The 17,490-nt window shown below is 25.5% G+C and overlaps 1 protein-coding gene across 2 annotated transcripts; it reads right to left on the bottom strand.

Annotated features, from left to right (window-relative positions):
• Positions 1 to 510: 510 nt before the first annotated feature.
• LOC114129251 (trehalase-like) lies at positions 511 to 16,626 on the bottom strand. 2 transcript variants are annotated; one of them, XM_027993924.2, is made up of 11 exons: positions 16,120 to 16,626; positions 9,223 to 9,890; positions 5,027 to 5,308; positions 4,719 to 4,891; positions 4,410 to 4,609; positions 4,091 to 4,215; positions 3,890 to 4,023; positions 2,658 to 2,824; positions 2,375 to 2,579; positions 1,066 to 1,262; positions 511 to 866 (listed from the first exon to the last, which is right to left on the bottom strand). In XM_027993924.2, the coding sequence occupies exons 2-11, from the start codon at positions 9,777 to 9,779 to the stop codon at positions 738 to 740; spliced, it is 2,169 nt and encodes a 722-aa protein (XP_027849725.2). In that variant the 5' UTR covers positions 9,780 to 9,890; positions 16,120 to 16,626; the 3' UTR covers positions 511 to 737. The 2 variants fall into 2 exon arrangements, with proteins under 2 accessions (XP_027849725.2, XP_050060600.1); XM_050204643.1 differs by lacking the exon at positions 16,120 to 16,626 and adding an exon at positions 11,556 to 11,573.
• Positions 16,627 to 17,490: the final 864 nt, after the last annotated feature.

Below are 17,490 nucleotides of genomic sequence, written 5' to 3'. Positions count from 1 at the left end.
AACTTTCACATACATTTAGTCTTAGCTCACAAGAATTGAATAGTTTTTTTTTTTTTTAAATGGTTGCCATTAGTTATAAATCGTAGTAATGTAATAGTTATAGTAGAAATATGTCATATAAAATTGATTATTTGCAATTATATTTAAAAGAAAAAATACATATCTAAAAAATATAGTACATATAATAGTTATATGACCACAATTTCAATGAATGCTTTTATGATTTACAATCACGATTTAGTTCTGATTTCAGGTGTAAGCACACAAAGACAAATAACAATCTATAATATGCAGTACCTAACCACTCTATATACTGGAATTTACTATAAAACTATTTTTTTTAAACATTTGTATCAAATAAACATTTATTTTAATTTCTGTATTTATTCAATTAAATGATAATAATCTATAAAGTATATACTTCATAATTATTTATTGTCTTGTGGTAGAGGTAGTATATAAGTATACTTATTATCATAATACGTCATTTTCTTATCAACAACCGGTAGATTCCATAAGAATATCATAATTTATTAAACGAATGTCATACATAATATATGTATAATATACAATATTATAATTATATACAATAATGCAAATGGATATGCTGTACAAATATCTCCATAATATACTGCATTGTCGATTTAATTTAAAACATAAGTGTTAAAATAATACAAAAATATTAGATTTATAATATAATACAATATGAATACATAGTCGGTTCGGTAGTATGGTATTTAAGTAGATCGAAATAGGTGTCCCCATCTCCGGAAAAGTTCGAACACTATACCGTTAGTCCATCCAAAACCTGTTTGAGGCGTGTATTCGCCACCCCCGCCGGTTGTACCCACTTCAAGTGCACTATACTGTAAACACAAATTAAATTTATAATTCAGTCGAAGTTTGTTTTAATTTATGCTTTATAATCATGAACAGTGTCGACTGTTAAGAAACCGTTTCTGAACTAAACGAATACCAATGCTCGTTTTTACTTAGGTAACAAAAATGTCCAATCGTTAAAGTTCACATCGCACTGTCGATTGAATGACGGAAAATATTATTTACCTTTTCAAACATGGTGCCACTGGTAATGTATCCGACGTAATTAGTGTTTATCCACGACTTGGCCAAGTTAATTGCAACGGTCTGGGCAGGTTTGTAGTTAGTGCGATCTAAACCTTGGATTACCATAGCTTGAAGTGGAGGCCAGCAATTGGGATAGTCCCATTGTTGAGTAGAGTTTATATTCGATGTTGGCACACCTATATTAAAAATAATTAATAAATAATTTAAAATTCATACAGTAGTGCTTAAGATTAGATTTTTCAATTTAAATGATTATTAAGATATATTTAAATGCTTAAAAAATATTTGACTTACAAAATTTTTAGTTTATATAATTCCATCATTTCAAAATCTATTCTACTATTTTTAAATTGAAAATTGTATAAAAATGAAAATAATATTTTAGTATAGATGCTTATACATGATTTTAATTTCTTAGTAGGTGTACCTAGTGATAGTTTATATATATATATATATACATTTATCTAGTTTTAAATATTCACCAATTGTATTTTGTGACGTGGAAAGAAGTTTTTCCAAGTACAAAAGTATGCTTCGAGATAATCATAGAAATTTTTAATTTGAAAACTTAAAATAGATTTTTATTAGGTACTTTATGCTGGTACTAATCACATGTTAATAATTTAATATAAATAGTATAATACTTTTAAAAACTATTTCATAAAAATAATGTTACCTATTTTGAATTTTTAAAAAAAAATTTTTTATGCATATATTTAGATTGTTTAATACGTATGTTTGTTCTTAATCTTATAGCTTATTAAGAAAAAAAAGTGTTGCATATTTATGATATGAATTTGCATATTTTATAGATTTTTATTGCAAATAAATCCGTTTTCCATACTAAACATTTATTTTTATGTATATGTAAATTTGGTACAAATAATAGTGTGTTATTAATAAATGTATGTTTAAAAAATATAGTAACATTAACTTCAGATTTTAAATGAAGCTATTAATGTATTGATTTTACAATAATATGTGTTTTATTTTATTATTTGTTTCATTTTCATCTTATGAAAAAATAAAAATGATTTTATATTCAATTTATTTGAGGAAGATTTCTATTAGAAACTTTGATTTAGTTGTTACTTTCAAATTTGATGTATCAACATGTCCAGAGATTTAAAACAATTGAAAAAAAAAATAATATAAAAAACTGTTAATCACTTTTTCTACATAATAATGATTTGTTATTGGATTAAAATTTGATAGTTTTACTCAATAATCTGAGTAGGTTTTTTTTTAAATTCAAATTATTAATTTACTATTAAGATTTTATACATACAGATTAGTTTTGGAGTTCCATCTTGATTGATAACACCATTAACTATCAAATAGTCCAATGCTCGTTTACCATAATACGTTCTAAGTTTTCTTTCATAACTACCAGTCCACAATGGTGCAAAATTGGACGTATAGAAATACTTACGACTCAGTTTAGTGGTTAAGTCATAATCTAACCAAATACCTTCTTCTTCGTTCCACAGTAACTAAATGTAAATATCAAATAAATAAGTTTTTTAATACATTTTACACTACGTAAATATATTAGGTATTATATCACTAACCGCGTTTATTCCAATCTGAAATCGTTGACCAATGTCATCGTAATATTTAAATTTAGCTTGATTACCTAGTAATTTAAAAAATTGAGCAAGAACAACAGCATTAGCTTGTAATATTGCATTTAACTCAACGTAAATAAAATTTTGAGGATCTGTATTTGACAAATCTCCTGAAAATAATAATATAACATGACAATATAATATAACATTATAATATATTTTATTTATTAAAACAAATAAAATCATAAATTTATTTTTATGATAAAATGTATTGCAGAATAAATATATTAATATAATAATAATTTTTAACTACTTTAAATTTTTTAAAGAGTACAAAAAAAATTTAAATACCTATTTAAAAATTGTATACGTAACACGTACCTATTTTCGTAAAAGTGGCTTCTGGCCAGTGCGAGTAATTTATAATATTGTTCAATATTTATTTTTGTAATAATCGCAATAAAATAGACATTTATATTACAAATAAAAAAAAACATAATTTAAAAATAACATGGTCATTTTCCCATTATATGAGTATATTAGGTGTTTATTATTTTTATGCAAATAATTAACTAAATAGTTAAAACCAAATTAAATAAAGATTCATTTCTCTTATTTTAGTATAAATGAAACCGTATGTTAACGCCGTATTGAGAAAATATGATATGCATGTTAAAAATGTATTTATATTCAATCAAATAATTAAGATTATTGATTAGGTTACTTTATGTAGGTATTGAATAAACTTTATAAATTCTGAAGTAGGCAGTTAAAAATATCTATTGGTATAGTGAAACGTTTGAAGATGTTCGTAACTAAAAACGATTAACAACGATTATTTGTCTTTATTAATATTATTGTGACTTAACTATAATATTATAGTAGTTTATATATATTATATATATTTATATAGTATATTTTTTCATTAATAGTAATAAATAATAGTGTTAAACTGATAAATTCATTAGTATTATGCTATTAAACAAAATTGTATTTATTAAATTTAGTAAACAATAACAATTATTAACTTTTTTCAAAACACAAATCGTGAGGACGTGAGGTTGTTAAGTCTTAACTATATTATATAGTTATATTAATTTACTTGGTTTTAATTTATGTCCGGTACCTATACTATACAGCTATATTCACGTATATTATTTGTTTGTATCTTAATTATATATATTTATGTCATGTAGATTGTATATATATTTTTTATAATATCTAAAGAATATTACCAGTGTTTTGACCAAAATTGTTGTAATGTTTAGACGAAAAATCCCAACCAGTTTCTGCGGCAGCTTTTAATCTTGAATATAACTCATTTTTATCGTCTAAGCTGGAGTAGGGCATAGCTAAGGTTTTATCCTGACTATATAAAAAAAAAATAATTAAATTAAATTTATATATTTTTACTTTAAAATCAATTTTACTCTTACTAATAGGATTCAGGTCGAGGTCCTCGGGTATGTGTGTTGTACTGTCCCATTACGTAGGTATTACCTGCCTTTTTAACTTGTATTGTTCGGTTTGTCATCCAAAAATTGAATTCCGCTTCCAGATACTATTAAAAAAAAAAATAACCAAACATTTAATAATAACTTTTAAAAATATAAGTATTTTATTTGGTTGTATACAATAAATATCAAATTCAGCTGATATTTTTTCTATTTTTTAATCAAACATACTAATTGGTATTCACTAAAAACTGTATAAAAAAAATAAAATACTAAAATCGAATATCTATAGGTATTTTACTTGTATGTTTTTCTTGATAAAATCTAAGTCATCTGTATACGTATAATATGATGCAGCCATTTGGATGAGGAGCGGTGGTTGAGATCTCATTAAATAGTAAATTCTACTTCCATTCGGTACATAACCAAAGCGATGAACCAAGTAAAGGAAGTTTTGTATAATTCCTCTGGCAGTGTCTTTCATGTCACACAGTATTGCTCCTACGAAAATATAAAATATTATTTGCACCATTATTAATTATAATTATAGTTTAAAATCAATGATAATAGTAATATTTTGATTTGTATTGGTTTATATTTGTTTTCTCACCTCTTATGATCCAATACGAATCCCAATAATAAAGTTCGGTGAATCTGCCACCAGCTATGAAGAATCCGTTTGGCAAATAAATAGATGAATGTCGATCGGGGTTCACTTTAACGTCCTCATCTACCTTCCGTGCCAATCTTTTCCAAATTTGATTTAGTTGTAAGATCCAATTCCTTAAAAAAATAATAACTACAAATTAGAGATCCATTAAAATATAATATTTTCCCAGCTTGGTGCAAAATTTCGTTCACAATTTAATAATACAATTATACAATTCTGATTTATTTTTATATCTTAATAATTATTACTTGTAATTTTGATCCTGTACATAAGTACTGACAGTGGGAATTTCAACAAAGTCAGGTGGCACCCATTCGACTAACGGGTCATCACTAAAGTTTTCTTCAACAAACTTGGTAAGTACAGCACGAGTAGGTACTCGACCATTATTTCGTAATTTTAATTCTCTATACGATTTTATGATTTCAGCTTCGCTCCGACGTAATTTTTTATCTACGAAAGTTTTGGAGTCTGCATACAGCTGTTGCATTTGTATATCATCAAGAAGTTCGCCGTGACAATATATATCACTATAATGAATAATACATACAAATACATATGATTAAAAATGATGACAAATTATTTCTGGCAGCCACTATGTTTAATAAAGTTGTAGTTTGTAAATAATTTAAAGCAGTTATTATATCATAATTTATAAGTATTACATACATTCTTATGCACAATTTTAATAAATCGTTGGTTGAGTAGATAGTGGACTAGTTTCACCCCATTACCTCATCATATATTAACGCATTGCGAAGCATATATTCTTATTTCATGTGAAATTAAGTAAAAATATTTACAAAAAAATATGATAATTAATACGCAATTTATTTTTAAAATAAAAATGTAACAGTAGTTATAACAAAAAAAAAAAAAAAAACAACAACTTATAAAGTATATTATTTTGGAAAAAATGTTTTTAATTCTAATTATTGTTTACGCATTTTTATTTTTTACACATTTTATTTTATTGTATTTTGTGGCTCAACGTATCATTAATTAGTCATCGTGTTAAATTAAAAAATTATAAATTCTGTTTAAAAACTAAAAATTATATTGGTATTAATTATTTATAAAATGCAGCGTTCAGTAGATAAGTTAATATACGTTATAAATACAACTAGATACAATTTAAAAATAATTGTAGTAGGTATACTTTGATTATTTGAAATTTTCTTTTATGATTTTACGTTAAGTTGATTGTTTTCAAATTATAACTACAAAGATAGGATTTTAAAATAGATTTAATTTTTATAAACTTTGAATTATTTTAGTTATTTTAATGTGTACTTTCCTTTAAATATTGTAATAATTGTTATGGTTGGATTATACCAGGAAATAAGAATCTAGGTTAAAGATTTATTTTGTATAAAACAGACCTGCAGTATAGTAGGATTAAATATATGTCAGCAATCACTAATCTAATAGAAAAATATTTCATAATTAGCAATACTACTGCAATTTATGTCACAAATTATGATTTACTTGTATAATGGTAGTTGAACTAATATGATGTATGATATGAAAATTTAAAATATAATCTTTGTAATTTTTTGTGACTTTTAATCTCACTATTTAAATTCTATTATTAAAAATAAAAATGTTTGAAACACGCTAGCACTTATATTCTCATATATAATTAAATTATGTATGTCATATTTGTGACTATTATAAATAATTAGTCAATTTACGTACTACAAAGTGCTGAACAAAGTTGTATTGGTTATAAAAACATGGATTTTCTTGGTTGAATTGTTAATGTTCTATATCACAATCTACTTATTAAATAAGATAATGTTAAATAGATGGTTTAAAAACACATTTATATGAAATGTTTATCAATGATAATAATTAAAATATAACAACAAGTTGATATAATAAATAGGTGGATTTACAACTTTTAATTAAAATGTATTTAATTAGTTTTAAAGATAATTTATTTTTCCAATAAGTATATTATACTAGGTACTTAAAACGCGCGAAAAATTAACCTAATTAATTTTTAGATTTTCAAATTTGCAAATCATAAACTAGGAACTTATTAAATATTTTTAAGTCACTGATATTCATACATATTTGTAAGAATAATCTATTTATATTTGTTGTTTTTTTTTTTATAAAATTAATATAATGTAATAATTTTGTTTGAACTATTTTTATTTGATTATTAATTATTCGATATAATATACATATTAGTAAAACAGCAAATACATTTTAAAAGAAACACATAAGTTGTAATTTCAACAATAAATGAAATTATAGAAGATCGTGAAAATAATTAATAGCTTAGAGATGTTCAAAGAAAACTTTAATCATGTTTACTAGATGTAATATTTACGTTTGGAAGGTAAACATAAAAATTTAAACTGAAACTACAAATTATATAAAATTAGATTTTCCATTTAATAGATTATGTATAGCTCATTGATTAATATAACGGCATATAATATACATTAATCAATAATATAAAAATAATGAAGAGAAAAAATTTTTCTAACTCTCATAAATTTGAACATTAAAATATCATTATTAGTTATAATTATATAACGGATGTATACTCAATTATTAGAAGATAATTAAGAAAGAATAATTTAGCGACTATGTTATAATTTATAGCCATAATTCGTATAACAGTTAAGTTAGTACATAATTTAATAGACTCTGGTGAATTTTAAATATTATATATTCAAACACTAGGTAAAATATGTAATGAACTGTGAAATACATTTTTAACATATTTTAATGCTTATTAAGTATATAAGGGTCTACACTCTATATATTGATTCATAAATCTAAAATCATAATATTAGTATAATATAGGTTATGACTACTTAATCATTCTAAAATTAATTAAAATAGGCAGAACAGTAAATATTAGTTTATTTAAAATCTAAATAATAAAAGAATTATAAAATATATCACATTAATATTTAATTGAATGTAACAAAATAATATTATGATATTATACAATTTACAATTTTATTGAATAATGAATAATATAATGTTATTCAATATCTAACTAAAATAAATGAGCACATATTAATTTAATACAAAATACGTCATATGTATAATGTACATAGCTATGTAAGTACCTAAATTTAAAATTCTATTAAGTTTATGTACATGGTTTTTAATACTTTTATAATATAGAAAACTATATTTATGGTAGATCTAATTATTAGATACTAATTAAAAACCATTGAATAGTAATAAAATAAAATATAATTATTAATTTTTAGTTATTATGCACTTTATAATTTATATGATTAAATTCTAATAAATGTAATTTAATGTATTCTATAAAAAAAATTAAAATAAATAGGTGAAATAATAAAAACGATTAGTTATTAAAATTAGAAATAAAATAATTAAAACCTAAAATATTGTTTTACCAATGAGATGTAAACCACCAATGAAGTGTATCAATGTTTTTTGAGAATATTATACAACACTTTGAACATTGAAATACTATACATTATAAAAATACATCAATAAACTGTAATCCTAAGATAAAATATTAAACTTTAAAGTTGAACGCTGCAGTGCATCACATAATAGTGTTATTTGACTTATTTCAGAATATTGTAGCAGCAGATTGCTATAAAATATTTGAAAAATGTCACGTGCATACTGGGGCTTGTTAGCGAAATAAATGACTTTTACCTTTAGAAACATTATATTATTATATAAGAAATAATGATATAGACATATTACAGTGGCGATTTCTTTGGAAATTAGGACTTAGGTATACGAGTTTACTAGTATATATAACCATTAACCACATAATTTATATATAATTGAATATAAACAATTTTAAATATTAATTAATGATCTGTTGGGTACCCCGAACATCAATATATATTTTTATGCTACCTAAAATCTTGACGAGTCTGTTTTATACAACTTATTGTAACTCTTAGACGAAGCGATTTGTGTGAATCTAATACGATAATAGCTCAAAAAAAAAAAAAAAATTAGGAAAATAAATATTTATACTATGTAGGTATAATACATTTTTCAATATTTCAAACAAATATTATTCATTATTGTTTTGCTTTATAATTCGATGAAATACGTATAAGTATGTGTAAAACAAATAAATTCCGCAGGTATTATATTAAATTTTTTTCTATCAACACAAAAATCTATATTACCCTACACATGTCTGGTAAGTCATCAACTTCACATTCAACGTATATACTAAGTATATATACAATATTTTAAATACCTACATAAATTTTTATTATTAATTTTTAATGCTCATTTTTGGCACCTCAACTAGTTTCTTTTTTTTAACGATTTTCGCGCGGTTCAGCATTATTTCATACAGATAGCTCTTGGAGCTACGACATCCGAAAAATACATAGTACGTACATCACTAATTGTCATTGTCGGAGAAAACGACTACCGAAATTCCTTTAAATCAGAGAAAAAATCCTACCTGGGGCATATTTCCGGATACGGGCCGTTGTACTGTCCCTGTAGCTGTCCGAGGGCGGTGGCTGGGCGAGCGGACGCCATCAACAGCAACAGTACGGCCGTCAGCCTGACGGCGACGGTGGTGACGGTTGTCGTCACCGTGGCGGACGAGCGCATCTTGCAGACTGCCGCGGGCGAACCAGAGGACCGAGTGGTGACCTGCCAAGCCGCCGCTCCCGCCGCCGCCGTCGCTACTGTCGCTGCGGTTGTGGTCATAATATCACTTCTACGACTACCGTGGTCGTCACGGGTCACGACGGCGATCATTGGCCACGGGCTTTCGGCACACGCCGCCGGACGCGTATCATCGCCCAACTCGACCACCTTTGCCAGTGCTCGCGCGCGCGCGCACGGTATCAATTCTTCGCACGAGTGCAAAATGCCGGCAGACGTTTCTGTTACCGCGTTTCCGGTACCGCTGTCACTGTCGTTACCGGTACAGTTGAGTAAACGGTCATCGTCGCTGTGGCACGCTGCAGACGACAATGTTGGTGGTGTGCGTGGACACCCACAACACATCTAACGCGTTCGTTCTTGAGACGATGGAATTATTTCGTTTCGCGGCACGTGTCCTCTTCGTCTGTTTACTTATTAACTGCGTCCACACACGATATCATATACGATGATGATCTACGAAAACGAAAAGTTATTAGATTATTGTAATATTGTTGACTAGTTTAGATCATAAATTTAGGAAAAAAGAATTCAGTTAAAACTCAATACCTCAAATCCACGTTTGATAGTGTGAGAACTAATTAATAAAATAATTTAAAATTATAGATACCATTGGGTTTGATATTATCTCATTCGAGTACTTAAAATTGTACATAATAAAAGATTTCTAAACAATTTTTAACTTCGAATGCCCTATTGAATCAAATAAAATATAGTAGATACCTTTAAAATTATACCTACAGGTAATATTTTAACTGGTATCAATATAATATTATTTACATTTATGTAATACATAGGCAGTTATATGTTTTTGAATATAATGTTGTTATGTAAATTCTTAACGTACTGTACCTATGGGTACTCTATGAGTAATTTGCTATTTTATGGTTGAATTGAAAATGGGAAAGTAAAATAGTGAAATGATTTTATCAATATTTCTTCTCATTATAACCATAATATACCTCTGTCAAAAGAAATGTATAAATTATCATTGAAAATAATATTTTGAGGTGTAATTTTATACATTATTGTAACATAGTTATTTATCGTCTCTAAAAGCTCTAACATTTCGAACTTAAAAAACTAAACACAAATCTCAAATTGAAATAATAAAATCATGGTTATGATTTAAACGAATCAATTAGTGTATTTATTTTATAATGATAATGTTTTTTTATTTTATTTTTTTTTGTATTTGATGACACTTTTTATAGTATAGAAAGTGACTTAATTGTCAATTTCAATCTTATTTGTTAGAAAAATATATCTAATAATTGACATTTATGGAGGTCTGAGTACAATTTTGAAAATAGGATTTTTTTATTTTGTTATGAATGTACAATTTATATAGATATTTGTAATTGAAATTATTCAATATAATATATCGCTATATATTTATTTATATATATATATATTTTGCTGGAGGATAAAATTTTGCTAAAAATGAGAAATGTATAATAATTTGAACGATATATATACCGATTATACGATAATTTGCAAACGATTTTAGTGTTTTTGCTTTAATTAAAAAATATCAACTGTTAAATTTGAAACTTTTTCCATTACCCTATATTACAAATTATAATTTTTTAAAGATAATGAGATTCCAAAAATATTTGGATTAACTTTAAGCTCTTTACTTCACAAACCTAATCACATCTTTCTCATTTCACAGTATTAACTAAAAAGTCAATAACAATAATATGTTTATTATGACAAAATATATTAATAATTATTGTATAATTTATTCGATTACCTATGACAAAAATTAGTTCGTGGATAACCATACCTGCTTGAAATAATTTTTCGTGTGTCATTATTTCAATGTATTAAAATTTAATACATCTACTCCTGTTTTAAATTTTAGTATTGTTGTTACTTGTTAGCCTGTTTGATTTCGAGACACAACCGAATCTATGGTGTGACACTTGTTGATCATTTAGTCCAACCTATATACCTACTTACATTACGTGGTTTTTTCACAATAGGTCAAGGGATATTTTCGAATTGCAGAGTAGAACAAGGGCGCTAAGTGAGTGAAGCGATTGAGGAACAATAATAATATTATATACTGCCATATATTGGTATATTATTTTGTGTAAATTTAAATTATTAATATACCTCAATGTATAGTGATGAGAAACCACATCAGTCAGGGTTAATTAAATGTTGACCTTTGTACGCGCTGTACTGATATTATAATTAACTACCTATTTTGAATCATAAAAAAATATTATAAACATTATACAGTGGTGATAAAAAAATGATTGATTTTAGATTTACCTATTATCTGTTCAATTATACGTAATAGAATTTGGAAGTTTTGATGTTCTACGAGTATATAGATTTTGTCGAAATAATTTTTTAATATTCGTGTGGTAATTACGTCTTATATTTTATATTCCGTAGTCTATATTCTTCTTCTAAACCATATTTACAATTCTGTATAAAAAATCTATATAAAATATGTTTAATGTTTCATAAATAAATATATTACAAATATTTCACTCTTAATCAATTTACATGCAAAACAAAAATTTGTATTTAATAATTATTTCAATATAATAATAATGGTAATTATCTTCGGCTAGAATTATTTCAAGACATAAATTATTTATTGCAATCGTTATTTACTGCAGCGGACGTCAACATAATCCACCCGTGTCCGCGGTACTTATTTCTGCTAGGCTTAGTCACCGCACTCGCCGGCCACGAAATAATAGTTGATTTTATTTTTATATTCAATAGTATACGAAAAGAAAAAAAATCTTGTTTAATTTTACCATTCATAATGTGAATAAATACTAAATAAAAAAAAAAAAAAATGCCGACATAATATATTTTTTAACTTTAGATGTGGTTAAATATAAAAATACAGGGACAAGTATTTAATATACTTTGCATAATCATTTAATTTTTAAAATAATCGCAATTATTTTCACGCACTTGATAATCGATTGGTGGCCCTGAATCCGTACCGCAAAATAATAATATTACTGCAGGAGCTGTGACCCACTGAGGTATATCAAATAACAAAATACAATTTTAATCGACAGAAAATTTGTAATTGTTTATATTTTTCAAAGTCAATGTTATGATAGTTATCGAAATCATAATATTATTCAAATTTATCTGGTCAAGGACAGTTTTAAAGTGCTCAACGTAAAATGGAGTTCAATATTATAATTTAGCGTTAGTTATTTAACTGCACCCGACAGTAATAATAATGAAAACCTGGTATAGGTACAAGTGTAGTAATTTCTAGGACGAACTTATTATTTTTCAAACCTTTACACTTAACAGTATACTGATTTATTATTTATTTATTTTGATATTAGAAAGATTATACCACATTGAACATCATGTATTATGCGCTTTGTGGAACTGAACTGTTCAACTGAATGGAATATTTATTTATAAAAATACTACCGATGAGTATGGCATTATATATGTTATGTTTTATTATAAATTAAAATGTAAATAAAAATATACTTCTAGTAATTTTTAGTGTGGTAAATAAACATAATTATGGTTATATAATAATATACAGTATCTATCATATTATGCATCTTGTCAGATCATATTGAATGTATATATCTAACCATATGCATAAATTAAAAAGCAAGAATTCGGGGGCTGAATAAAAATAAGTATAATGTCAATAAAACAAAACGCTTTAAATCAAACAAACGTACTTTTTAGAGGATATTTTAAACTTGATCTCATTCCACGAATTTTTTTTATTTTTAAATTATTTGGAAAATTATATGCTACAATAACTGAACATTATATTATATAGTCCAACTTCCAATTTATATATATAATTATAAAATAATTATACTTTATAAATTTAAATGTCTATATAATATAGGTATTCTGAATTTTGTTTATATCTTTAAATAATGAATATTGTATACTATGTAACTTACAATAAGTATTTATGTTCGTGTCAAAAATATGAGATTAATAGGAATTTTTTGATCGGGCGTTACGTTATGTTTTCACAATTTTGTATGTTATTATTAAAATATAAACCTATATTTTACTATAGAATCTGACTACACAAAAAATATGAAAACAAGTGTTAAAAAACCTCTCAACAAAACATTTATCAGATATAATATAATAAATCACATATATAAATATATATGTATAAAAAATTTTGTAATATTATTTAAATTATATATTTTTTAAGCTTGTTAAATTCCTGTCACTCAACATAGCACATATTTTCTTATAGTAACAAATTTTTGTAAATCGCATATTATACTTACGACTATAATAGATTATACTTGTCATCATATAATTGTTAGTTATTTTTAAAACAAAATAATTTAGTATCATCTATAAACTAAAAAAGAAATATTTATTAAACTATAATCGCTTGTCAAACGATTTTTAGTTTTTACGTGAAAGACTTTTTTTTTAGCCTTAATAATTTAATACTTATAAATAAGATATAGGTATAGTATTTTCTTTTCAATATTATATAAGTCCACACACTCTATAAATTGAATGTGTTAACTTAGGGTAAGTAAAAAATGTCGTATACTATTGTATGTAACTAATAAGCAATTAAATTATTCATAATTAAATATAATTAATTTTTTATAATCTCGGAAAAATGTATTGACACGAATACTGAAATATATACAATTATTATATTAATATATTATATTTTATCACATAAAAAGAATATAATTCAACACACGTAATTCTATTATTGCGCAACTCGTATAAATGACATAAAAACGTTAAACGGAAATATTTTGTAATATTTAATGCAAAATAATGCGCGAAACTATACGTAGTTCGTGTGAGTAGTTGAAAACTATATGTATACCTATACGGCTTACCTGGTTTCTTTCTTTCTTTAAGATAGTTTCGTTTTGTATCCTGAATGTTTTACACAATAACGTCACGATTTTAATTTCACGAATCAATTTTGATATTCTTTAAAACCAAAATACTCGTGATCTAATAACTTCAACTACAACTGTTCACAAATAGATAATATTATGTTCAAATGATATTATAGGTACCTATACTTAAAAATATATTGGTATCTCATGAATGCTCCAAATCGTCAACATTATAGGTAGGTAGGTACATGTTATGTATGAAATGGAAATTGGACTCGATGACAGGCAGATATTTTATGTTCATATATTATATATATATTTATTATATATCTATAAATCTAGCGGAAACGTTTGATTTTAAAGAAAAAATTACCTCTTCCAATTGATGTCGTAATGATCATATTTGAACGCAAATTCATATTGAGTACCTAAATACCAGAACATTTTTCCTGATTTTTTTGTAAATATATATAATATAAGCATTAAAAAAAAACATAACTGACCGGAAACATTAATTTAATTTTAGGATCAAATCTATATACTGAGAGACGATCAAAGTACTGATGATGGATTTTTTTTTAACTCTACTTTTGATTACGGTTACCTGTCATATTATAAAATTCCTTTAATAGATTGATCAGATTATAAATATACGTTTGATGAATGTTTATAAAAGAATCTAGTAATTTTTATGATTTCCCTTTTTACTTATAATTTAATAATAATCATAAACATTAACTAAGATAACTGTCTATATGGGTTTAATTTTTTTTTTCTATAAGTTTATACTATTTTTCTTTATTTGTTTCACTTCTTGACTTCTTGAAACAAAACATATTTGTTCATTAATGAAATAAAAGGTTATCAGCTGATACACTGCAGTGTACATGCAAACCATCTAAATTAATAATTATAGTTAAAATATAAAAATAATATTATTTATAAATTTATAAGGTCTTATGAAATCAAACATTAATTACCACTTTCCATTTACCAGCTGTATACAATCGAAAAGTTACTTTTCTAAAAGTTTATATAAATATACATTAATTAAACTATATTTTTAGGTGGTGATATTGTAGTTTAAAATATATTTTATTTTCAAAATAATTAAAAAAAATAAATAAATAATTTATTATAAATCATATACAATTAACCAGTTCATTTACCAAAACGGTTCTTGGATGTTATATTATTATGTGTTTAAAAAACGTTAGTAATATAACATTAATTTACCAACGCTATATTATGTATCTATGGTAACTAAGACATATGATGATATTTCATGTGCGAATGGTGTCAATAGAAACACACCACCCAAGTAATAATTAATTTATGATCATAGTGTACTAGATTATGAAATCTACACTTTTAATTTATCATAAATCATAATATAGGTTATAGGTACTTTTATTATGTATTATAATATAATGTACCTTTATTCCTAGTATAACTACGTATTACACTATGTAGGTGGTCAATAATATATTAATATTATTTTGAGGAAACAATGAAACACAATCTCATACATATTATATATATATTATATTTAATGGAAAGTCAAAAAAAAATGTTTAAAACGTGACGATTAAAAATGCATCAAAGGTTATCGTTATAGGTTTCGTGAAAACGTTTCGTTATAGCAATCACACGAATAAACATCGCAGTTCATGCGGATAAACAATAAAACTAAACGTTACAATAATAATCATCGCGGACCAGCTCTCAGCGGACAGCTCGTGTTTGGACGTCAATTACATTTTGAAATAATATAATAATAAAATAGTTTTGTGAAGAGAAAATCATGCATAATAACAACTCACCCGTTATCGTAAAACGTTTAAGCAGTCACAATGGAAATTAATCGCCGGTGAAAACTGTGGACGTCCTCCTGCGCAAACACTGACGACGCGTCTACGTAGCGTTGTGCCGACCGCAACAGCGAAACAGAAATATTACGAATAATATATTATTATAATATAGTTACCTAACGTGCGGCGCTGTAGTAGTACGATAGATATTTTTGACCGTTGACCGAAATCACGTCATAATAATAATAATAATAATTGATAGTAGAATTTTGATGTCATCGGTACGCTCGAAATCGTTGTTTTACATCGACTCGTCGATACGTTATGCTTTACTTGTAATAGACTTCGCGACTACTAAAACAATATTATTATAATGTAGGCACACGCGTGGTAAAAAAATTGTGCACGTGCGGTGTACGCAAACGCAACGACACTGGTAAAGTACAACACATTTATATCGTAAATTACGATATATATTTTTGTCTTATAACGAAACACGACATAGTAATAATTAATAAACAATACTAATATTCTATACTATTCTATATTATGTTATGTTGTGCGATTAATTCGCGTGTTTAAGTACGACGGACGACCGGCTGCACAGAAATCCTAAGTGTGTCTAAATCGCGTACGCCATGCGTTTGCGTCTGAAACGCGAATGCGTTGTACCTGTTTAGGTAATATATTATACACTGTAATACAGCCAATACAGGTACACACACACACATACACGTGAGTGTGTGTGAGAGTGCATATACGATATTATAATATATAATATGTATATATATATATATATATATTACCTATGTATAACCACTATAATATGTAGAATATACGTAATATATGTTGGTACCGTTACAGGCGTATGTGCAGTGTGTGAGTTTCTGTTTGAGAACAAGAAATTTTAGCAGTCGAAAAAAATTGACGATTCGCGTTTTTATAGAATATTTACAATACTTGAATTTGATTAATATTAGTTAAATAGTATTACGTCAAAACTAGAATATTTATAATTTTAATATATATTTGTAATTTCTTTTCTTTTGTCTTATTATACTTTTTCTGTTTCATTTGTTATAATATCTACTGCATATTTTGTATTGTACTTTTATTATGCTGAATTTGATATTTTGTACCTTGGGATGCTGTCCGTATTAAAATAAAATAAAAAAATAATATAATTATTACAATAAAGACGCGCGTGGTCGACGGATAACACTATAATATAATAATAATAAAGTGAACGTTACCTAACGAATATTTTTCAATGTTAATCCGTCAAGTCACTTAGGTAAATGATCGCATAATAATATTATCATTAAACTTACATCTAAAATTTTATTAATATAGCTTTTTCGTCTCCAAATTCATGAGTGAAAT

This window comes from Aphis gossypii, chromosome 3 (assembly GCF_020184175.1).
Source record: "Aphis gossypii isolate Hap1 chromosome 3, ASM2018417v2, whole genome shotgun sequence".
NCBI lineage: Eukaryota > Metazoa > Arthropoda > Insecta > Hemiptera > Aphididae > Aphis > Aphis gossypii.
Note: the sequence above shows the minus strand (reverse complement) of the source record. Positions and strands in the feature narration are given on the sequence as shown.